Here is a 24249-nt window from a genome sequence, read left to right as displayed (position 1 = left end):
TTTGTTTGTATCTCGTATCTTTTATCATGTGTTTCCTGTGTCCTAATTCTCCTTTCTCTGCCTAGTTGATTTCTTATTTATTTATTTGTTTGTTTGTTCTTAAGTTCCTACTTTATTTTATTTTTTATTTAGCATACAGGTAATACTTTTATTTGAAAAAATCAGAATATACATTTCATAGCATAATATAAATATTTCAAAATAAAGGTAAGTCAACTTAATTTTTTTCAGTATAATTTAGAAGCTACTTTAGAATTTTTTTTCATTAGCTGAGATTTTTTAATCTTTAAAAATTTTTTTTATTAATTTTAATTTATTGTGTTAACATGGATTCAAGTGTCCCACTCAATATAACTCCCTCACTCCACCTCCTATTCCCCATTATACCCGCTTTGTCCCCTTCCTCCTAACTCCCTCCCCCCTCCCTAGTTGATTTCTGTATGAAACAGTTGCCCCCTACGTATTGCTCACTTCCTCCTCCATATGTCCTTTGAACTTCTATTTGCTTTATCTCACTGTGTTACCATTCCTGGAAGACTTTCCAGTCTGGCATAGGGGTTCAGTAAGTGTTTTCTGATTGAATGAAAGGAAGTCCTAGCAAATTAACAGGACAACTGTTATGCCCTGTAGTGGACAATATAATTTTGCTGTAAACTTGATGGGCTAATGTAAAGAGGAAATAACTTCAAAAAGAAACTTCTTCACTTAATCTCAAACCTTGATATTTTTATCCCAGTGTTTATCTACTTTCTTATTAGTATTTCACTAACCTCTCTTTATGCCCTTGACATTAGTGTTGGCATCAAGAAGGTACAGATTTCACATTATTACCATTCCTTTTTTAAAATTAACTTTATTAAAACAGTACTACTTGATAAAGTTCTATGATTAAAAACATGTTCCATGTCACTAGAAGAAAGTGTATTAGTGACTACTCCAGGTCCATAAAGATATAAGGCAATTTTGATTTGTCATAAAAGACCAACATGGCCACAATGACTCATAATTGAATATTGCTTCAGATGGGCAAAAAGGGCTCAAAGTGAATAGGAATCCAAAGAAAATGAAACAGACAAAACTAGGGATTGAAATAATATAGCATCTTACTCTGAAAAGAATAATTTCTGCTTATAAATTTTTTGTTCCTAAAGAAGCAATCATGGGGCAAATCTTGTGAAATTTTACATTAGTTCTTCCAGTTCCTGTACTTCGGATGAGACCACCTCATCGTTCACCACTGTCTGGATAATTGTCATGATTTTTGGGGTTTTGGTAGGGTCTAAAGATAAAGACAGAAGAAAGGTGGAAAAAGTTAGTGTTTCAGATATTTATCCAAAATTGGTTGTTGTTTAACTTAACCTTCTAAATTAGGTATTGACTAATACAACCCATCAGATTTAAACTTTCAAAAGTGACTTTTGTTTTTCTTGGTGTAGAGCCCCTTTACACCTTTTTATTTGTTTAAAAAGTTAAATTTAAAGGGGTGACATTGATCAAGAAGAGTACATAGGTTTCAGGTAAATATCTCTATAGCATTTGAACTGTTGATTGTGTTGTGTGTCCATCACCCAAAGTCAAATTATTTTCCATTACCGTATATTTGTCCTTCTTTACTCCTTTCCTCCCCCACCCCTTCCCTACATCCCCCTCCCCCCGGTAACCACTTCATTTTTATCTATGTCCATAAGTCTCATTTTTATATCCCACCTATGTGTGAAATCACATAGTTCTTAGCTTTTTCTGATTTACTTATTTTACTCAGTGACATTTGCATTCTAAAAAAATGTATTTTATTCAACGAAAATGAAATGAATTCAGTGTTGTCTTCACTCACTAATGAAAATATTTTTCTTTTTAAGCATTTAAAAAATAGTTATGATGCTCACAACACCTCTTTGCAGAGTAGATTTAGTTTCTTCTTGGGCTTGCCAAAAGTTTTAGTACACTACAGACTACTCATCTTTCTGCAGGGATGCATAAATGTTTTCCCTTGGCTCAGAATATAAATATACCTTAAATTATTAATAATACTGCAATATTGGCCCTGGCCGGGTGGTTTAGTGGATCAAGTGTTGTCCTGGTGTGCTGAGGTCATGGGTTTGATCCCTGGTCAGGGCTCATTGGAGAAGCAATCAATGAGTGCATAACTAAATGGAATAACTAAGTGGTACAGCAAGTGGCTCTCTCTCTTTCCTTCAATGAGATCTTATAGTTTTAGTCACTAATAAATGTGATTCTGACTTAAGCAATTCTTAGGAAATCTGCATACCTTTAGAGAAATCAGTGGACTGAGCTTGAAATTTGGAGTCTGTCACAGATGAAGTTTCATCCAGTCCATCACTGTAAAGAAAATGAGGGAGAGGACATCACATCATGCTTTCTGGAGTGAAGAGATCTAAGGAGCTTGCTATTCAAGCTAAAAATTAGAAATGTACATAAAGCTATGGCTAGATAAGGAAAGTATTCCAAGTTTCTTGATTAGGTATGATTGAATGATAGTATTTAGTAACTAAGTATGGTGCCAGGTGGGTATTGGAAATATCAAAGGGAACACTTTGTAAAGTATGATTGTCTAACTCCTATGCTGTACACCTGAAACTAATACAAAATAATATTGAATGTAAACTGTGATTGAAAAATAAAACTTAAGCTAAAAACTCAATTCACCACAAACAAACAAACAAATAAATAAAAGGTAATATCCAGGTATTATAATGGAAAAATATACCAGAGTGACTGAATCATGCACTCAGAGAGTAATCAGTTGGTGCAGCGCATGTTTATTTTTAAACCCTGCCAAGACCAGGAGCTCAGGGTGAGGAAAAGTGGCAGTTAATGGAAGATCTGGTCTCGATGTTAGATTTGCTGATTTATAGTCCTGCGTTCTTCCCACTACATCAAGCTCCTATTACATTTCGAGAGTGTTCTATCGTAGGTCTGAGGTGGTTCAGGAGGCTATTATTTGAAGTGTCACTCTTAGACTTGGGACACTGATATCAGAACTCGAATGGGTGATTTTTCTAGTACTTCTTTGCCGTATGCCTCTGTTTGTGGTGCCATTGTCCAGCCCAGCATTTTATGAATTACTATCAAGTAAGATAATGGGTGACTACACTTCGCAAAGTGTAGAGCTCTATAAATCCAAGGCATGTCTTTACTAGATTTGTCAATTTTTGTCAACCAAATAACCCTTTCTTTTATTACCCCCTAACTGAATCAGGTGTACCCTGCTGGTCAGCCCTGAAGTTATTTCAACCTCAGTTATGTATTCACCCTTGGGCCTCGCCTTCCAGCAGGTGGCGGTAAGTCTCAATCTCCTGCTCCAGACGGGCCTTGATGTTCAGCAGTTGCTGGAGGTTGGCATTGTGACGCTCTGTGTCCACGCGCACCTGGAGCAGTTGCTGCTCCAGGCTGCCGATGAGCTGTTGCACCTGGGACAGCTGGCCACAGTAGTCGCCTTCGGTTTGGGCCAAGGAGTCCTCCAGGGATTTCTTCTGCATGTAGGAGGGAAATGGCACAGACATAACAATGGAGGGGACTGAAATGAGGAAGGCGGCCGATGGCCATACATAATTTGGATGCAACATTTTCTTTGAAAGTCAAAATGATGCTGTATCTTTTCGCACTGGCCCTACCATGGCGAGCTGGGACTGGAGCTCGATCTCCAGGTTTTGAAAGGCGCGTCTCAAGTCGGTGATCTCACTCCTGTTGGACTGAAGCTGCTCAGTGTTGGTGCTGATTGCCTTCTTGAGTTCCCCGCTCTGCCAGAGAAAAGAGGGGCGGGGGTCCATGGGTGAGTGCAGCTCTGATGGGTCTTTTCTGCGAGTGTATCATCATACGAAGCCCTTTGTTTTGTTAGCTGTACCTTTGCAATGAACCAGGCTTCCACGTCCTTACGGTTCTGTTCAGCAATGGCTTCATACTGCGCCCTCATGTCGTTGAGGAGCTTGGTCAGGTCCACTCCTGGGGCCACATCCATTTCTACACTGACCTGGCCCGGCCCATCAGACTGGAAGCTTTGGAGCTCCTAGGGACAGCAAGAAAGGGAGGGGCATAGGGCCCATTATGACTTTTGTGGGCCTCTTCTATAAAAATATCAAACATTATATTTTATGGCTGAGTTGGAGTAATACAAACATTAATACAAAATATTCAAAAATTTTTTAACCTCTAAAAACCAATATTTTTCTTTTGATTTTAAAAGAACTGAAGACATTTTATGAGCCCCTAAGTGTTTGTGTCTACGATGCTTAATGGACGAGTTGGCCCTACTTCTTGGGGATCCAGGGCCCTTACAAGAAGGGAGTTCCTGGTAGAAACAGCACATTTGGGGTTTCAGCTACAGCTGCCAAACTGAGGGCGGCAGACAGTGCCTAGGTTTGCCGACCGTTTGCAGCACAGTCACTGATTTTTTGTAGAAAGCTCTTTAGAAGCCTATTTCTAGAGTCATGATTAATATCTGCTCCGTGCACCAGCCTCTGATAGGCACTATGGCACATCGGGGTACTGTGTGTGTATCACGCTGGGCATAGCCAGATTCTCTGACATATGTAACGTTATGTATTATCAGTAGACTTTTGTTTTTTAACTTTTGTATATTAAACAAAAATCACTAGATCAGGGTAATTAAAATTCTTATTGTCCTTACCTAATGATGAAAATGACAAAATCAGAAAGTGCCTTTAATCTGCTAACCTTTAGCAGGAACTATCATGAATACCACTAGCAGCAGCCGACACACACACACACACACACACGCACGCACACGCACACATACGCACACAGAAATTTGAAACAAATGGCCATTTTAACAGGGAAATAATCTATTCTCTATATCTGTTCTAACTCCAGATTTGTAAATTTGAAACGAAAGCTGCCCTTTCGGGCTGACCTCCTCGTGGTTCTTCCTCAGGTAGGCCAGCTCCTCGTTCAGGCTCTCGATCTGCATCTCCAGGTCGGCCTTGGCCAGGGTCAGCTCGTCCAGCACCCGGCGCAGGCCGTTGATGTCGGCCTCCACGCTCTGGCGCAGGGCCAGCTCGTTCTCATACCTGAAAACCAAGTGCAAAACAATGTAGGGAATCAACGCACCTATTTGAATAAGGACCCTGACATCTCCAGGGATATTTTGTTTATAAATCTGTTTATAAATCAAATTTGTTTATAAAATTTATTTATAAAACGGCGGCACTGCAATGTTTGATGCTGTTTTGACTCATAACTTTCTCCTTTCCTTTTTCATGACGGTCTGCTGCTCAACTAGAGAGAACTGAAAAAATTATGAGGTGGTAACTTTTCCACCAACAATGAACTCCAGAAGCACTGCACCCTGGGGAGCAATTGCCCTTTGGCTGGCTGCCCCGGATTTGAACAGGAGCAGCCCCTTCTAGGTGAAGTTTCAGACAGGATCCTAAAAGCAGTTGAAAAGAAAATAATGATTAGTCTTTTTTGCTTAACTTTTACTCCTGTTTAATTTAAAACATTACTATTTCTTCAGTAGCTTTCCCGAAGATTTTACAGGTTCATGATCATCACCCCTGCGGCGTCCTGTGTGGAAATTCTGTGGCGCAAAAAGGGCATTAGTATTTTTCTTCTTTGTGTCTGGAGGGTGGAGTATGGGAAAGGAGGAGAGAATAGAAAAATAAGTGCACGGTTAATATTTTAGTGTGTGTCATCAGGAAAAAGATGATTTCATTTAACTCCCGGGTGAGAACATTATTAATTCATTGTGATACATGGCATGTTGAGGTGTAGGACATTGGTGGAGTCTTCGTGTCACATCATGGGTCAATAGAAAATTACAAATATGGTGATCTATAGCCCTAAGTTGAAGCAACTTATACTTAGGGGCATGTAATATCTGAATTGTGTTTGAATCTAGTTATTTTCTGGAAATGGCGGGACATGTCAATTTTCATTTATCTTTCTCTTATTCCACTCACTTCGTTCTGAGGTCCTCGGCAGCCAGCCTTGCGTTGTCGATCTGCAGAATGTGCTGGGCGTTTCCCACGGCAGCAGAAACAATCTGGCAAACAAGGGGAAGTCACACAAAATGAGACACTAAAATATCAGTATTCTACAAATATACTTTTGACAGGAAACTTTTAGATAATGTTAAACCGCTATTTTATTAAGAGTTTAAGGCAATTTAATTTTTGAATATATATATTTATGGAATATTTAAAAATGAAATAACATACATTTTCTACAGAAAGACAGTGGAAATAGAGTCACTTTATGGTAAATGATAAAATAAAACTGAATATTTCAATATGAGAAATTCCTCCAAACATAATTGATTGAAAAAAATATCTACATTTTAGGTGATTATCACTTTAAAACACTGTTATAGCAAAAGAGAAAACTAAAACACAATTCCCAAAACCCCTTCAAAAACCACGTTCTTACCTTATTTCTGAGGTCTTCAATCAGTGGATAATATTTACTATACTCACTCTGTGACCCTGGGTCTTCAGTCCCAGATCTCCGTGTTTCGTACCATTCTTGAATTTTGCTTTCTAGCTCAGTATTGGCCTCTTCTAGAGCTCGAACCTTGCCCAAGTAGGAAGCCAATCTATCATTAAGATTTTGCATGGTTTCCTTCTCTGACCCAGAAAGAAGGCCATCATGGCCAGAGAGAATACCTAGCGAGCCACCTCCTGGGCTTCCTCCAAATCCAATCCCCAGGCCTCCAAAGCTACCTCCCAGACCTCCCCTGTAAGCAGTGCCCAGTCCTCCTTCAAAGCAGCTTCCAGAGCCACCAGCAAAGCTGGAACTAGAACCAAACATGACAGCAGCAGAAACACCTCCCTCGTAGCTGCCTCTAGAGCCAAGGGCACTTCCCCCATAGCCACTCCCAACACTGGAAGCAGACATGACCCTGGCTCTGTCCACTGTCCCACTCTGGAGAGACAGTCGCCTGGACAGCCCAGTGTTCTGCACGGAGAGTGACATGGAGGTGCTGGAGAATCCACAGCCTGGAGAAGGTGGCCACGACCTGCAAGGAAGTAGTGTCAGCAAGGCAGAAATATTACCCTTTTATAGGTCATGGAATGGGTATTGCAGTTTAAAAGTTCACTCTCTCCATTCAAAAATATAGTGTCCTCCACTTTTTTTTTTATCAGCTCCACACCTAAATGACTAATGCATATTGAAAATTCATTGGTGTAGAAATAATTGAATAATTGTGTTATAACATATTTGATACACACACACACACACACACACACACACACACACACACACACACACACAGAAATCTAGGTGGAGTAGAGATAGCTTGTCGTAAGGAATTTTTCTTCTTGAAATTATTTTGCCTGTATTCTCCACGTTGCCCAGTATCTTATGCACCGTAGGAAAGCAATGAGTGATTTTTGAATGGAGGATTTAATGAATATTTCTTTCTAACCCTTAAGCTTTTTTAAAGTTCTTCACTCATATTTCCTATTTGTTTCCTTTAGAAAGCTCAGTGAAAATCACCCAGTCGTGATCTAGACTGTTCTCTAGGGGAACCGCGTCTCAGAAGCGGGTGTGGAGAGAGAGCACTGGGAGAAGTAGGGAATACATGCCTTTTCCAGATTGATACTGGAATTTGAATTTTGAAGGATTCTAAAACCTTGTAATTAGGATGTTGCATAGTTTCTTCTTTTTTTCTGAGTCAGAAAGCAGATGTCTTAAACATTGAAAAATGCTAATTTTGGGTAGAATATTATCGTATTTTCAGCAGCTCTTCATTTGCATGAGAATTGACCTTAGTAATCTCCATGAAATCAGGAGCCTTGTCTGAGTGTTCACGAGCATTGCTAGTTTCTCAAAATGCAATTGTTTTTTGTGTATTGGAATTGTATTAGTGTTTGCGCCCTCCCCCCCTGCTCCCCTCTCCCAATAGCCAGATTGTTCTCTCTGACTCCATCCTCCCTGAAGGTGAGGTTCTTCAGTCCTGTGAATAGTCCTGAGCCAGAACTAGCAGTTCCCATTGGTGATCTAGGCAATTGCAGAGGGCTTAAATCCCATGTCAGACCTTTATAGGGAATACCCACCATCAATTCTGGCAAATGGAAGGACATTGTGACCCTTTTCATCACTTTCCCAGGGACAGGAATGACAAACCTATGGTGACATCCAATTACAACTTCCAAAAAGCAAGCAAGTGGAATTTCCAAATAAAGGTGATTTAAGCAAGAAATTGGCTGAAATTGCATATTCTCATTCACAGTAGATATAGAGGATGCAGCAATCTAAATGCGCACTCTGCTTGATGAGAGAGGCCATGATCCTTTTATTTCTTGAGAGAATGAAAACTCATTAAGGGGAAATGCCAGGGGCTTCAGCCTCACATGGAGACTTTTACCAAGGATTCTTTTTTTTGTCTGAGCTTGTCCTTGTTTGAATCATTATTGTGTAATTACTATGTTCTAGACACTGGGCCAGGTGAACTACAGACATTATTTTTTACCTTCATGGCAGCTAGTTACAGTGGACACTTCTATTCCATTTTACAGATGAGCAGTATGAGGGTCAGAATGTTAAGTGACTTATTGAAGGCCACACAGCCAGAAGGTAGCAAAGACAGACTCGGGTTTGCAGTGCCTTCTGCGGATGACACAACTCTGCTGCTTAGGGTAGAAACAAAAGGAGAGAGGGTCACTCTGACTCCCCATTTGTGAGACAGGGTTTCTGCCCTGCATGTCCATCAGCAGCTTTAGCTATTTCTTTTTGAAAAAAGCTTTCTCCTTGAATTTCATTTCTCAGTGTACAGGCTGATGAGACCCAGACAACTATTCTCATGGTTTATAAGAAATGACACCATACGTGAAATCCTGGAAGCTCAGAGGCAAATATGTTTTTAGTTATATTTTTGACATGTAACTGCAGCTCCAGAAATCTTATAAAGTACTAGTTAAACTTGCACTTCCCACACAGGAACTTGACCCTGTGGTTGTTCATTATCAGTTATTCACAAGCAGTATTGCCCCTTCAGAACAGAGTGATTCCGTTTCCTTGCTGTAGAAATGAAAACAGGCTATCACTTGCTTACAGAGTCAGAGCCAAATTCAGAGCCAAATTCAGAGCCAAATTCAGAATTGTAACTTAGTGATATGATCACATAATATGGGAATATGATTAACGTTAGTTTTTGAACTTGAAACTAATTTTGTGTTGAAATGTATACTTTCCAACTCTAATGCATATATATAAATTTAAATAATTTTATTCAATTTCCATACCTTGTGTTTACACATTATACTTTTATGTTTATATACATATTATATATTCTCCTAGTCTGTAAGTTTCTCAGATAGGAACTATGTGTAATTCATTTTTTATCCTGAGGCATAGCCTAGTGTTTGACTAAACTTTATCTGTGCACTCCTGGAGTTATTTCACTTGAAAGAACTTAATCCTTAATAGGTTTGAATATGTCATTTAAAATTTATTTCATTTAAAAATGAATTTGTGCTAATTTACCGGTAGGCTTTGACCAAGATTTATTCTGAATCCAATTATAAATGACAACTTCAGAGGTTGAAAAGAGAAATATTTCTTCAGTGGCTATAGTTTTTTTTTGGAGGAGGGAGGGCTAAGTTAAATAATCAAGCCTTTATTTTGGAGTTTTTAGAAGTGGAAATAATTTTTTTTGACAGCTGTAAAAAGGTAGGAAGGGGGGAGTATATGCAGCTGAAACAATCTTGGTCTTTTTGGCAAAGTGATTACATAAGCTGAGGCAGAGAAGAAAATGACTGGAACCAGGGTGAACTGTTCAAAAGAATTAGGTCTTCGTTTTTGTAAAGTTTAGGGAACACTCCAAATAGTGATAATTATTTATTTATGTGGTATTTGTAAATCTTTATATTTTTATTAAGTGAAATGTGTGCTCATTTTCTCTTGTCAGAGAGGTTACTTTTCTCGATTTTGCAGTTTTGCACCTGAGTTTCTGCAATTCACTGATCATGTGGTTGGTCTGTAACACCTTTCTCTTTGCTTTGAATAAATTTTTAGGATCCTGTGAGTGAGTGAAAGAATGTCGGGGTACTGATGTTTTATGCTGTGCTTGTGAGATAAGGGTGAACAAGGACTCTAGGGGTCACAACTAAGGATGAGTTCTTGGACTTCAGATTTCAATAGCTCCCCAAAACAGGAGAAGATTGTATGTGGTGAGAGAGAGGTAGAGGAAACAAAATAATACACTGGTAAGAGGAACCTTAGAAGTGAGTCTAGGAGAGAGAAAACAGATTTTTTTCAGGAAAATTAAAACACAGAAATCCCTAATGCTCTAAGTTGTAAATGTTACCTAAGAGAACCCACAAGTGAGTAAGGGTGAAAGCAGAGGGTGTCCACTGGTCAAGGTTTGATTTTCTATATTCCATGTCATTCTTCTTTGTAGACGTTGCAAGGCTTTGTATAGAAGCAATTCCCAAAGCCCAGAAAAAGTATTTTTGTCCATCCTAACCTCACCTTTAGGGATTCTCTTTGAGGGTGACAGTTTCACTTTTGCACTAATGATGTCATACAAAGCCATGAAATATATTGATGACGATTCTAATGTGTGGTAAAGAGACCTGTATTTAAGGACTACAGACCTTGTCTGGATCAGTGTGCCTTTCAGAAATAGGATTATGCTGTTCTTTTTCTTAGCTCATATAAGATGCATAGTTACACAGAGATTAAGGCTTCTCTTTCACACAGTAACTACTGGTAGAACTGGGGGTAGGACCATCTGGTCTATGCATGCGTGGTCTCTCCTACTTTCATTGAAAGATTACTTGGAAGAAACTATAAATAGACCAAAAGGCAAGAATTAATCTTCATTTTTATGATAGGAAATTGAGTTAAAAAAATAATTCTACCTCTTTTAACAAAAGGTCATTATTGCCAGATGACAATGGTCATGCCAAGTCAATTTCAAGCCTATCTTCTGAAGCTTTTTTTTATTGATCAGACTCATAGTCTTTGGTATTTGCATGTCAACATTTCAGGCTATTCTGGAATGTGTCCTGGTGGACAAAAAGAATCCACTTCTAAAAGTTCTTAATATCTTTAAAAGCAGTTTATTAAGTAGAATAACTTGGAAGGAAATGAAGAATAAACATGAGAGTGAAACTCTTCACTTTTTTGAAAAGCAAAGGAACGAAAATGGGTGAGAAGAACATCTCTGACAAAAGTTGTACTGAATCCAGTCTTGTATGTGATGTTAGCTGGACATTTGTGACAACTGGGTGTTGTAGGTGTCTGGCTAGTGAAAGTGACAATTAGAAAATGAAACAACTAAGGATAGGCAAATGTTCCCTTCAAGTGTGACTCAGTAATTGTCATGTAAGTGGTTGCTTGAAAGGGTATCATGGTATGATTTTACACTATTCCATGTCACTCTTCTTTTTAGATATTGCAAGGCAGTGTGTAGACGTAATTCCCAAAATCCAGCATGACTCTAGACAGTCATCCCTGATGTTTAGTCCCGCTCCATTACTGTCAATTTGAGAAAGTGCTTATTGCATGTTATCATATCTAATTCTCATTTGTCCTCATATATAAAATGGGGATAATGTGATAAGGTCAAGCCGTATAAAATTGCTGTTTTGTTTTTTTTTGTATTTTTTTTTTTCTTTTTCTGAAGCTGGAAATGGGGAGAGACAGTCAGACAGACTCCCGCATGCGCCCGACCGGGATCCACCCGGCACGCCCACCAGGGGCAATGCTCTGCCCACCAGGGGGCAATGCTCTGCCCCTCCCCGGCGTCGCTCTGTTGCGTCCAGAGCCACTCTAGCGCCTGGGGCAGTGGCCAAGGAGCCATCCCCAGCGCCCAGGCCATCTGTGCTCCAATGGAGCCTCGGCTGCGGGAGGGGAAGAGAGAGACAGAGAGGAAGGAGAGGGGGGAGGGGTGGAGAAGCAGATGGGCGCTTCTCCTCTGTGCCCTAGCCGGGAATGGAACCCAGGACCTCTGCACGCCAGGCTGATGCTCTACCGCTGAGCCAACCGGCCAGGGCCAAATTGCTGTTTTTGAAGGTCAAAAAGGATCACATATTATCAAATTCATATGATTTAACCTGATAGCTTCTACCTCATAGCATTATTGTGAAGATTAAATAAGAAATGGCTATAAAATGCCTGGCATTCTGTTTAGTTCATAGTAAGTGATCAATAAATGGTAGATATTATTCTTAAGTGAATTATATTTTTAATATAGTAATCACACTACATCTTATTTCTTTACAAAGTTATGTATCAAAATTTATTCAAAATTTTGAGTCTATTCATTTACTAGAATACAATGATAGAGGGACAATTGATTTTTCCTGCAAGGCACTTATTGCTCACTAAAACGCAAAAGGGTGAGAACCCAATATGTATGTTTTTGTATCTGGCCTCTCTAACTGAGCATGTTTTCAAGGATCATCGATGTTGTAGTCTGTGTTAGAACCTCATTCTTTTTCAGTGGCAAATATTCTAGTGTATGCATATACCATGTTTTTTTTAACCTATTCATTATTTGTTGTACATTTCCATTTCTGGGCTATTATGAATAATGCTATAAACATTGTGTATAAAAGAACACTTTGCATGATTTCATTTACATGAAATGTCCAGGTAAGCAAATCCATAGAGAGAGGAAGTGGATTAGTGGTTGTCTAGGAGGATGAGGACTGGGGGTGACTGCTAATGGGGTTTCTTTTTGGATTGATGAAATGCTCTAAAATGATATAGTGGTGATGGTTGCACAATCCTGTAAACATGCTAAAGACCACTGAATTGTAGACTTTACAAGGATGAATTTTATTGTATGTGAGCTATAACTCATTTAGGCTACTATAAAAACATTGTGAGAAACAGCATAACATAATATATGTTCACCACATAAAGAAAGAGAGAACCCGATGATTTATGCATTTTATTATCATCAGGAGAAGCATTCTGCCTTGAGGAGGGTTTCATTAATTAATTTGGCTTTTAATCTTCTCCCACTTCACGCATAATGTGCTTCATTCTTATTCTGCTCAACATTTATGATTGGAGCTTGACTGTCAAATTATTCAAAGAGCTGAGTTGAGTTTTAAAAGGCAGTGGAGACAATGGGAAAAAAGCAGATATAATTCAAAACTAGCAGAATTATACTGGTATTGAAAAATTCTATGAAATTAACTAGAATCTGGGGCCCTGGAAAGGAGACTTTGCAATTCAGAAACAGGAAAAATGAGAGAGAGAGGTTTATTTGCATAGACTCTGCTCCATGTGGTTTAAGTATAATTGAAATGTGCTGAAATTTTCAGGAACATTAATGAATTGATATTAGCTGGTTTATAGCTTGTAATTAATGTGTTTCATGGTAAAGATGACAGTAATGATGTTTTAAATATCCTAATGCTCATTGGATTTCAGTTTTGCAGGCAATTTGCAGCTCCTTTGAGTAAAATATTTATGTTCAATTATAGAGACTGACAAATGGACTACCCCCCACCCCCACCCCATCACTGGAAAGCGTTAATGGTGCTTTCTGATGGCCGCTTTCTTGTAGGGCGCAAATACTGTCGCTCCACTTCTTTCAAGGCCTCAGCAGCATCTCCTCTGCCTGGTGTTTATAAATTTTCTTCCACCTCTTTGACTTCAGATGACACAACCTTGCCATCCACTAGTTCCTGCACGACTGTCTTAATCATCCTGGTTTTCTTTATATCTGAATTTAGATTTAAATATGAAATGTTAATTCAAACACATAAGTGCTGGTTTATAATACTCAACTTTTAATTATTATTTAGTAAATATTTCCTTCTTTTAGAAAAAAGTCTAACCCATTCTCTTTCGTAAATAATCTTAAGTTCATTTTAAAAATAAATGCAGAATATGTGTCACTCTCCCCACCCCCCAAGGAAAAAGTACACTATTGAATTAAGCAAAATGTGCTTCTTCATCTTATTTTCATTTTCAGGGTCTCGGGATGTCTCAGGACAACAATAGATGGGACCAGGAAAATCCCCCTGTTATAAGGATTGTGACAAATTTCCCATAGTGAGGTTTTCTTTATGTGATGTCCTTGACTTTCAGAATCCCTAGGGTAATATCTGCTCACTTGAGAACTGCTTTCCCCTTACTTTCTTCAGTGGCAGATAATAAGTGGTAAGCTATTGAGTGAGAATTCAGTCTTAGAAGAAATATGTGAAAATTAGAACACTTACCAATTTTTTCGTCCAGGGTGCTTAACTGATGTTCTATAGTTCTGTTTTTGTTTTTTTTTGTTTTTTAAGAAAAGAAAAAGAAACAGAAAAAGGTATTATTGCCATTTTTTAAATTCAGTGGGGTAACGTTTGTCAATAAGAATGCATAGGTTTCAGGTAAACATCTCTCTAGCATTTGAATTGTTAATTGTGTTGTGTGCCCATCACCCAAAGTCAGATCTTTTCCGTTATTTGTCTCTCTGTATTTCCCTCTCCTCCCCCACCCTCTGGTAACCACGTCCCTCTTGTCTGTGTCCATTAGTTCATTTTTATATCCCACCTATGTGTGAAATCATAGTTCTTCACTTTTCTGGATTTACTTATTTCGCTTAGCATAATGTTCTCAAGGTTCATCCATGAGGCACTGTCCTGCCTTTTTGTTTCAAAATAAAGTCCAAGTGATGTGTGTTTTAATCCTTTGTATTTTTCCCCCTTTACTCTGCTTGTTTCATCTAACTTGAGTGTTATACTTTTTTTTTTTTCTGTATTTTTCTGAAGTTGGAAATGGGGAGGCAGTCAGACAGACTCCTGCATGCACCCAACTGCGATCCACCCGGCATGCCCACCAGGGGGTGACGCTCTGCCCATCTGGGGCGTTGCTCTGTTGCAACCAGAGCCATTCAAGTGCCTGAGGCAGAGGCCACAGAGCCATCCTCAGCGCCCGGGCCAACTGTGCTCCAATGGAGCCTTGGCTGCGGGAGGGGAAGAGAGAGACAGAGAGGAAGGAGAGGGGGTGGGGTGGAAAGGCAGATGGGCGCTTCTCCTGTGTGCCCTGGCTGGGAATTGAACCCGGGACTCCTGCACGCCAGGCCAATGCTCTACCACTGAGCCAACTGGCCAGGGCCAAGTGTTTTACTTTTTAACTTGAAAAATATATAGCTTCAAAACTGATCCATATGCTAGAAGTTTTTCTAAGTAAAATAACATAACCACAATGGAAGTTGAAATCTTGTGTTCCCTTATTGACTTTCTTGGTTGTGGTATTTGAAGACAGTTGATTATGATTCTTAAACTGGTTCTCACAGACCTCTGGCCTGTAGTGCAATTCATGACCTCTCAAAGAGAATTTTAAAACATTTTAGTGCTTTTAATTATGTATTAACTATAAAAAATTAACATTAGTATAATCTGTATTATCTGTAGATCCATCTTCTAACTCTGTCCTATAGCACAGCCTCAAGTACAAATCCTGTATTTGGTACTTTGGGAACGTGTGTACTTTTGGGTATATTTTTGTTTTGTTGTTTATGTTGGTGTTTGTGTGTGTAATTGATTTTGTGCTAGGAATTGCATTAGTACTTGGGGATAAGTGAAAGGGTTTAATAAATGGACATTCAAAGCACAGTGTGTAGACATTGATTCATATCCCTTGATTCTAAGATCCATACCTTATATCTTCTCCTTCCAGAAGGCGACGGTAAGTAGCAATTTCCTGCTCAAGCTGGGTCTTTATGTCAAGGAGCTCATTGTATTCTTTGTTCTGGCGTTCTGCATCAGTCCGAATCTGCATTATTTGGGCCTCCAAGGAGTTTAGATGTCCCTGGATGATGGCCAGCCGTTCATGATAACGTCCTTTGATATCTTGCAGTGTGCGCTCCAAAGCTTCTTTCTATGAGCACAAGGAAAAGTGGACATTTCTTACTTGAGGACTTGATTTAAGAGGTGGCTCAATTTTAATATCTTTTGAGAGGAATTTCTGTAGGTAGTTATTATGGGTTTCATGCATATTTCTAGCTTTACCTCCCACTCTTTTCATCTAGGCAACCCCAATCAGCCAGCTGGGATCTCTAGATCTTGGGTTCTTTGTTTTTAGCTTTGCACTCACTCTTCTCTTATTGTATATTATATTACTGTTCTCAATATTTGCTTCCTCTCCCTGAGATTTATGGTGCTTCTCCATGTGGAGGATTAGACTTCCTCATCTTGTTAACACCAGGCTTGGTCTTATGACTTTCTTTGACTAATGAAATGCAAGTGAAACTGACAAATGCCTTTTCTGAGACTCTTTTAAGTGATCACATGGTCTGACTATTGCTCTTTCCTTTGTGCCACAACACTGGCATGCCTCAGCTAGAGCTGCAGCCAACCCATGAATGGATACAATGTTGTAAGCCACTATGATTTTGAGGTTGTTACCACAGCGTAATTTATCATGTGCTGACTAATTTGCTCAGCCTAGGATGTCTTTACCCTATTCTCTAGCTTAAAAATTTATCTGAAGTTTTCAGATCTAGTTGAAATGCCACTTTCCCTGTGAAGTCTCCCAGATTTACTTCTTCCTCTGTATCCTTACTAGACATTGCCATTTTTCTTGATTTCTTTCTGTCCTTTAATGTAATCAGTTGTTTGACCTCTTTCCCTGCCAGCTCCACAAGGGGGAGGGTTCTTTCTTATAGGTCTTTGCATTTCCAAAGTTCCTAACACAGGCACTTAGTTAACAAACAGACATTGAGGAAGGTAGATGTGCTTTACCATACTGAGGTGGGACTTGAGTTCTATCTCCACATTCTGGTAGGTGCGTCTCAGCTCTTTTATTTGAATTTCACTTTCTTTTAACTCTTCAGTCTCCACTGTGACTTGTTGTTGCAGAGTTTCAGTCTAAAATTCCCAAAATGAAAAAAATAAGTAAGGGGAAAAAAGTAAGCAAGCAAGTGAACAGGCAAGAAAGAAAGAAAGAAAGAAAGAAAAAGGAAAGAAGGAGGAAGGAAGGAAGAAAGGAAAGAAAGAAAAAAAAAGAAAAGAAGAAAAAGTTATTTCCTTTTGGAGAACTATTTCTGCACATTTGCTTATCTAGAATTATGTTATTACCTGCATCTGAAACTGTTCTTTGGCCTTCTGAAGGTTCTCCTGGGCCAAGACTTCATACTTCTGTCTCATTTCATCTATGACGGCACTGAGGTTCAGGCCCGGGGCAGCATTCAGCTCCACATTGACAGCACCTCCCAGCTGTTTACGTAGGCTGTCCACTTCCTACAAGAATGAAAATACTGGTTGATTATAGTTTGAGGTGTATTCTCAGAAAAGACTCTGGGCAGAAAATACATAATAAGTTTCATGGCTTCCCTCATTGGGAATCAGTAACAAAAGAGAGAACATAATAACTTAGGCAGGGCTTTTTACGATCTGAGTATTGCTCTAAGTTATTTAATCCCGATAGAAACCTTATGAAAAGAAGTTAGGGAAAACATTGTTATTGTTGTCACCTTGTTGTCATCTTCATCATCTCCACCACCAATCTTCTTCGTCCTCCTCTTTCTTATTATTATTATAGCCATTTCACCATTCCCAATGCTACTTCTGAGTATTTTCTTACCTCCTGATGCTCTTTTTTGAGGACAATCAGGTCTTTACTCAGTTCTTCAATTTGAATCTCTAGGTCTGTTTTTTGTAGGGTTAGATCATCACGGACCTTACCCAGGTCATGGATATCAGCCTCTACTGTTAGGCGCAACCCTCTTTCAGTCTCATATCTGTGAATTAATTAATAAGCAAAGATAATTGAGTCCTTCTGCATCCAATGCAGAAGAGATGATCTTAATGAGATAGATTTCTATGTGGTATATGAGAATTTCAGTTTCAATACATTATTGTGTTCCTCTTTATACATTTCAAAAATGTTCACGGGAACCTAGGAACCAGAAAGTTTGCCCCATAGTATAATCTCTGTGATTTGGTTTAAAAAAGCAATCTGAAATTATTTTTAAAAGTTCTTAAGTTCCTCCAACTTTGTTTTTCTTTCTCAAGATTGCTGTGGCTATTCAGAGTCTTTTGTGGGTTCATATAAGTTTTTGGTATATTTGTTCTAGGTCTGTGAAATATTCCATTGGTATCTTGATAAGAATTGCATTGAATCTATAGATTGTTTTGAGTAAATGAACATTTTAATAATGTTAATTCTTCCTGTTCATGAACATGGTATATTCTTCTATTTATTTATATCTTCTTCAGTTTCTTTCTTCACAGTCTTATAATTTCCTGAGTACATCTTTGGTTAAATTTATTCCTAGGTATTTTTTTGAAGCAATTGTGAATGGTATTGTTTTCTTAGTTTCCCTTTCTGATAGTTCATTCTTGGTGTATAAAAAAGCAACTGGTTTCTGAATATTTACTTTGTATCCTGTTACTTTACTGAATTCATTTATTAGTTCTAGTAGTTTTTTTGGTGAAATTGTTCTGGTTCTTTATATACAGTATTGTATCATCTGAAAATAATGATAGTTTGAGTGCCCATCAGTAGATAAATGGATAAAAATGCTGTAGTACATTTACACAATGGAATACTACACAGCCATAAAAAGAAGGAAATCTTACCTTTTGTGACAACATGTAGACCTAGAGAGTATTATGCTAAGTGAAATAAGCCAGTCAGAGAAAAACAAGTACCATATGATTTCACTTATATGTGGAATTCAATGGACAAAATGAACTAACAAGCAAAATAGAGACAGACCCATACATAGAGAGTAGGCTGATAGCTTTAAGAAAGTGGAGAATGGGTGAGGGGGTGGTGGTGGAAGGATTGAGTCAAAAAGGCCAAAATAGAAAAAGAAAGAAAAAACTCATGGACATGGACAATAGGGGGGTGGAGATGGAGGAGGGGATAGGGGAATAAATGGTGATGGATGAAGACTTGGGGGGTAAACACATAGTATAGTGTACAGAGATGTGTTGTAGAATTGGGCACCTGAAACCTGTATAATTATGTTAATCAGTGTCACCCCAATAAATTCAATTTTAAAAAGTTCCTAAATTCTAGGATATATTTGAAAGGAAAATTTAAAATATTTGCTTTAATTTCTGTTAGCAAAGGAGTCTCATTATTGGTATTAAAAATGGTTAGTTAAATTTACTTAATGAACATATATGATCAGTTTGTTTTTATTACTTTGTAAACAGGTGCATCCTAAGTTAATTATCTTAAAATTTTATTCTCTTCTACAATTTTACATACTTCCATTTTTATTGAAGTAGCAAAGTTTAAAAAATGATAATGCAATAGGACACTCAGATGAGGACTGGAATTAATGGACTTTTACTGCTTTAATCTTTAGAGCTGCTTTCTCATTTCCTTCTTTTTGATCCCCTGTAGCATTTAAATACCACTCTTCTAAACATAAAGAACTTTTTGGTGCAGATATTTTGTACAAATTCAGGTGAGGAAGCCCTAGTGTGGAAGCTGTTTATGAGGACCAACTCTGACCACATACAGTGTGATATACCTACAAGAGAGTGAGCACAATTTGAAATGACTTAATCATAGTCCTAGTTCTTTGGTTGGTCAGACTGTATTGTAAAAACACTGGCAAACTAGAAAGCATCAAGAGTCACCCCTGGAACTTTAGTCATCATACACTTGTAGGCAGTTGGAGGAACATGGATGACTCACTTGCAGAACACTAACATAGACAAGTGACTCTCTTTAGATAAAAAAAAAAGAGTACTTATGCAGAAGGGGAGTTTTAAATTGCTTTGTTATTATTCCAAAGGTCAGAGTTAGGCTCAGTATGTGAGAAGGTGGATGCTAGGTTACTAAAAAAAAACATTCTAGCAATTAGAGCTAACAAACAGGACAGTGATAGTTACTGGAGGTTTTTCAGTTACACACTGGATGACCAAATTTAAGACTGTGGGAGAGGGAAGTCGAGCTCTTAGGGGTGGGCTAGACCAGATAGTTTCTAGCACCTTTGAAAAGTCAAGGTTTTGAAAATATTTCCAGTAGTTTCTTTACCAACAACAGAAAGCTGAGTGTCACATGAAGGAATACCAGAAGAGCACCCTTTTCAGGAAGTTTTGCCGTGGTATTAGAGAACTTACTTCAGTCTGAAGTCCTCAAGAGCCAGTTTAGCATTATCAATTTTCAGGACCCATTGGGCATTTTGCATTTGAGCATCTTTAACCTGGAAAACACAAGAGACAGAATGACATTTTCAGCTGATTAGGAGTTTAAAATAATTGCATTTATCCTTAGATACAACTATTGTTATATCAAAGATGATGTTCATTTTAGTAATTTCTACATGAAAATAGAAAGGAAGACTATGACATGGATATTTAACATAATAGGCTTGTAAAATGCAATGCTAGTCCCAGAGCTTGGTCAGCTTTTTGGTGATTTTACCAAAGGAGAAGGAGATTTTAATTCAACTCGAAGAATCAAACCTTATTGAGTGCCTTGCCTTTGATGTTGTTCCTGTTTAGAACATTCCTCTTTGCTCCTCTCACTTGGTGAACCCTTTCTTCACTTCCTCCTCCTCCATGTCTCAGCTTAGACATTCATTGCTTCAGGCCTTCACGATTTCCTCAGAACATGACTGACGGATGAACTACCTATGGTCTGTCTCATTGCCCTATGTAGCCCTCCATGCTAGCATTTATCCTTCTGCATGGGATGTTGCCTTTGTCCATGTCTGTTTCCCCCTAAATTACATTATGTTCGTCATTGTATTTCCCAGTGCTCAGCATGGTGACCAGCACCTAGTTTGTGTCCACCTAATATTGGCCGATAATGGACATTTGTTATGCAGTGGGAGCTGTGCAATATACTGGGGCTATCAGGATGGATAAGCCCTGCTGTTAAGAAGCTGTTACTAATGCTTGAATTCTCTAAGCTGAACATAGATCAAAGGTCTGCTTGTAGCAGATGTTATAATGACATGTCTTCTGCAGCTGATCCCATCCTGGAAAGAGCTGCCTTCTCTCGCATTCTGGGTGTGTCCAGCTAAATGGAAGAAATGGCTGTGCCTATGGATTTGATATAGTTCAAAGTAGATTCAGAAACATGAAACATGAGGAGGAAGGGGAGAATGGTTGACTAGTGTGAATGTTTTTAATGGAGCCTGAAAAGACTGAACTACAGGCAGAAAGGACAATTTAAACACCTTCACCTCTCACATCCACATAGTTCCTGAAACTTCCCATAGAATCTGAATCAAATTGTACTGATGTAGCATACAACACAAGACAAAGAGACTTGCTGGTAAGTAAGTGGCTTTTGCTCTGAAGGAAAACAGATGCTAAAATAGAAAGGAAAAGGAAAGGGACACTTTTCTTGATTAGATAAGAATATTAAAGTAATGCAAGTGCTCTGTGTCATATCTAAAATTTTCAATTAGGAGCAAAGTCTTCTTTTATTCCACACAATTGATAAGACAGAGAACTCCACCTTTCCTGGATGACATCGTTCTGATACAATTGCAATATAATTGAATTGGGGGCAATAGAACATTTTATTACTGTAGGAGCGGTCTCTGCACTGCTTGCTGAGGATCAGCTTATTAAGCAGGACATTTGAGAATCTGGGTATCATTAAGATCTGTACCCTTTTCCCTCATTAAACCCTGAATCTCTTTATCACTGAAATCTAGGGTGTAGTATTCTAATACTTGTATTAAACCATTTACATAAATAAAAGGAGGAAATGCTCTAAATTGGGGTTTCAAAAGTTCATGGGAACAGGGTAAAAAACTAAGATTTATCATCACTTAAAAAATTTAGCTTTTTCAGGGAAAAAGTTTACTATTCAGTTATCCCTGACCTGGTATACTATGATGAAAATACAGATTCTAAGATTGGAGGATAAAAATTTTATATATTTTATATAATGTTAGATATAAAAAATGTTTTTAAAAGTATGATTTACAGTAATCCTGGAGTCAGGTACTCCAGCACTAAGGGTAGATCAGGGTAGTCAACCTTCTTATACCTACCGCCCACTTTTGTATCTCTGTTAGTAGTAAAATTTTCTAACTGCCCACCAGTTTCACAGTAATAGTGATTTATAAAGTAGGGAAGTAACTTTATAAAATTTATAAAGCAGAGTTACAGCAAGTTAAAGCATATAATAATAATTACTTACCAAGTACTTTATGTTGGATTTTTGCTAAGTTTGGCAGAATAAATCTTTATAAAACAACTTACTATAGTTAAATCTATCTTTTTATTTATATTTTGGTTGCTCCGCTACTGCCCACCATGAAAGCTGGAACGCCCACTAGTGGGTGGTAGGGACCAGGTTGACTACCACCAGGGTAGATCATAGAATATATTATTTTTATAGATGTAACATTTCAGCCTAATTTGCTTTACAATGTCCATTTAGACCCACTTAATATATATGCCCTCTTGATATATCATGCAGCTAAACAGTGGAGTAGAAAACAGAGGCATCATCCCTCACCTGCTTACTCAGCTCTTTGATTTGTTCGTAATACGCACTGTAGTCTCGACTGGTGCTGGGCGCGTTTGTTTCGTACCACTGCTTGATCTTCACTTCAAGTTTGTCGTTGGACTGTTCCAGTGAGCGCACTTTTTCTAGGTAGCTTGCTAGGCGGTCATTTAGGTTTCTCATGGCCATCTTCTCATTGCCAAAAACAAGGTGCCCACCTTTGAGATCATAGTTCACCATCTGTGGGGTGCTGGAGATGCGGATGCCATGGCCTCCAGCCCCGCCATAGACGCTGGGTGACCCCACGAGCTGTACACCCCCCTTCCAATTCAGGCTGGCTAAAGAGGACTGCGAGGAGGACCTCGGCCTTCTCTGGACGCTTCTGCGTGTGAACTCCATTGTGGATTCTAGCACCTGTGGCTTCGGGCAGGATGGAGCAGAGTCTGTCTCTCTGAGGTGAATAAACTAGCCTTTTATAGTGTTCACTGTAAGGAAACTCCTCCTCTGTTGACATCTCACTTTAGGATTGACACCATAGGCCACCTGACCTTGCTTTTTATTTCCCTCTTTGTATAGCAATCTGATTAATTTCATTTCAGAAATTACCACTAGAGGCATTTCTTAGAGGCTTTTCTCAGGGGTGATCTCTGTTTTTCAACAGAGGTAACAAAAGGAAGCAGTAATGGATGTTCTTTTAGCCCCTGCACCTGCCTTGGCAAATATTTTTATCCTAACATACACATAAAGAATATTTGCTATTACATCCATGAATAATTTAGGTGCCTAAAAAGACAGATGTGGCTACATTATATTAAGTCACACTGGTGATAAAGGACAATATTTTTTTTCTTCTTAATTTATTTTACGTTTATTTTTTTCCTTTTTGGTGAGAACATTTAAGTTCTCTTAGTACAGTTTAATACCAGGGTATCAACAACAAAAATTTTTTTTGTTATTGGTTACTGGGGAGAAGGATTTTGATTAAAGTCACTGGAAAATTATACTGTTTAAATTACACACATTTTACAGTGTTTTAGTTTCAGCTTAGAGTGTCTTACATTAAGACATATGATCAAGGTGTATAGAAGCATTATTTAAATGAAGAGTTAGCTTTATAACTAGAAAGGAATATAAGTGCAGTTGTTGAACATAATAATTTTTAAAATTCTTTAGCACAATTCTTCTGTCTGGATCCAATTATGTTTAAGTAAAAGAGTTAAAATTTTATTAGAATGGTTAAAATAATTTTGAATATTTTGGAGAAATAACTTTGTCTATGTACTACTCCCAGTTTTTTGGCTAGCATTTGTGGGCTTTTTAGGTTTCAAATTTAGAATAAATATGAGACATAAGCACTATTTTATGGGGGTTAGTCATTCAATCTACTCATTAGTTGGAGTAGAAAAATTTCTGTTGTGAAAACTTCCACATATTTATGTAAGGGCAGGAGAATTTGATGGCTCTTCTATCACACTGAATTTTATACTTTGGTAGATTTTTTATATCTTATAGTATGATCATAAGAAAACAGGGTAGTATTTCACAGTGGTTAATTTTTCTCAATTATACCTGAGGACTAGACACAGACTCTTGTTCAGACATAAGTCATGAATTTACAACCCTGATATTCCAGGCTATTGGATGACTGCATCTGTAAATAAATATTTATTAGATCCCAACTTCCTTATAACTACTGGTGAGGCACGTTTTTTACCTCTGAGACAGACTCTGCTCAGAGCATTAATGATTAATGTTAATGACAGCCAGTATTTTGGAGAGTTGTCATAAATCCTAGTTTTACAGGACTTTGAACTTTCCCCCCAATAATGGACAAGCTATTTGCAGCCCAGCTGTGATACATAGAGACTCTGCAATCTCTGT

At 38.3% G+C, this 24249-nt stretch overlaps 2 protein-coding genes across 3 annotated transcripts; both read right to left on the bottom strand.

Moving 5' to 3' along the window:
• Nucleotides 1–833: 833 nt before the first annotated feature.
• Nucleotides 834–7042, bottom strand: KRT12 (keratin 12). 2 transcript variants are annotated; one of them, XM_066364225.1, is made up of 8 exons: nt 6406–7042; nt 5940–6022; nt 4892–5048; nt 3866–4027; nt 3636–3761; nt 3274–3494; nt 2270–2340; nt 834–1279 (listed from the first exon to the last, which is right to left on the bottom strand). In XM_066364225.1, the coding sequence occupies exons 1-8, from the start codon at nt 6949–6951 to the stop codon at nt 1182–1184; spliced, it is 1464 nt and encodes a 487-aa protein (XP_066220322.1). In that variant the 5' UTR covers nt 6952–7042; the 3' UTR covers nt 834–1181. The 2 variants fall into 2 exon arrangements, with proteins under 2 accessions (XP_066220322.1, XP_066220323.1); XM_066364226.1 differs by having other exon boundaries at nt 1217–1279; nt 3287–3494; nt 6406–7041.
• Nucleotides 7043–12744: 5702 nt separating this feature from the next.
• On the bottom strand, nt 12745–22827 carry KRT20 (keratin 20). The gene is made up of 8 exons (XM_066364221.1): nt 22381–22827; nt 20019–20101; nt 17518–17674; nt 17013–17174; nt 16677–16802; nt 15593–15813; nt 14166–14206; nt 12745–13666 (listed from the first exon to the last, which is right to left on the bottom strand). The coding sequence occupies exons 1-8, from the start codon at nt 22765–22767 to the stop codon at nt 13569–13571; spliced, it is 1275 nt and encodes a 424-aa protein (XP_066220318.1). The 5' UTR covers nt 22768–22827; the 3' UTR covers nt 12745–13568.
• Between the last annotated feature and the right edge of the window lie 1422 nt (nt 22828–24249).

The sequence above is a fragment of the Saccopteryx leptura genome, chromosome 2 (genome assembly GCF_036850995.1).
Source record: "Saccopteryx leptura isolate mSacLep1 chromosome 2, mSacLep1_pri_phased_curated, whole genome shotgun sequence".
Classification (NCBI taxonomy): domain Eukaryota; kingdom Metazoa; phylum Chordata; class Mammalia; order Chiroptera; family Emballonuridae; genus Saccopteryx; species Saccopteryx leptura.
The sequence above is the reverse complement of the archived record's forward strand: the minus strand, read 5'-3'. Positions and strand labels throughout refer to the sequence as shown.

Coding starts and splice junctions, on each gene's coding strand:
- KRT12 (XM_066364225.1), bottom strand. CDS start 6,951: ATGTCACTCTCCGTGCAGAACACTGGGCTGTCCAGGCGACTGTCTCTC. Junction 5,049..5,939: donor GCCGAGGACCTCAGAACGAA/GTGAGTGGAATA, acceptor CTTGGTTTTCAG/GTATGAGAACGAGCTGGCCC. Junction 4,028..4,891: donor TGAGGAAGAACCACGAGGAG/GTCAGCCCGAAA, acceptor TGCTGTCCCTAG/GAGCTCCAAAGCTTCCAGTC.
- KRT20 (XM_066364221.1), bottom strand. CDS start 22,767: ATGGAGTTCACACGCAGAAGCGTCCAGAGAAGGCCGAGGTCCTCCTCG. Junction 20,102..22,380: donor TCAAAGAGCTGAGTAAGCAG/GTGAGGGATGAT, acceptor TGTGTTTTCCAG/GTTAAAGATGCTCAAATGCA. Junction 14,207..15,592: donor CTGGAAGGAGAAGATATAAG/GTATGGATCTTA, acceptor AAACAAAAACAG/AACTATAGAACATCAGTTAA.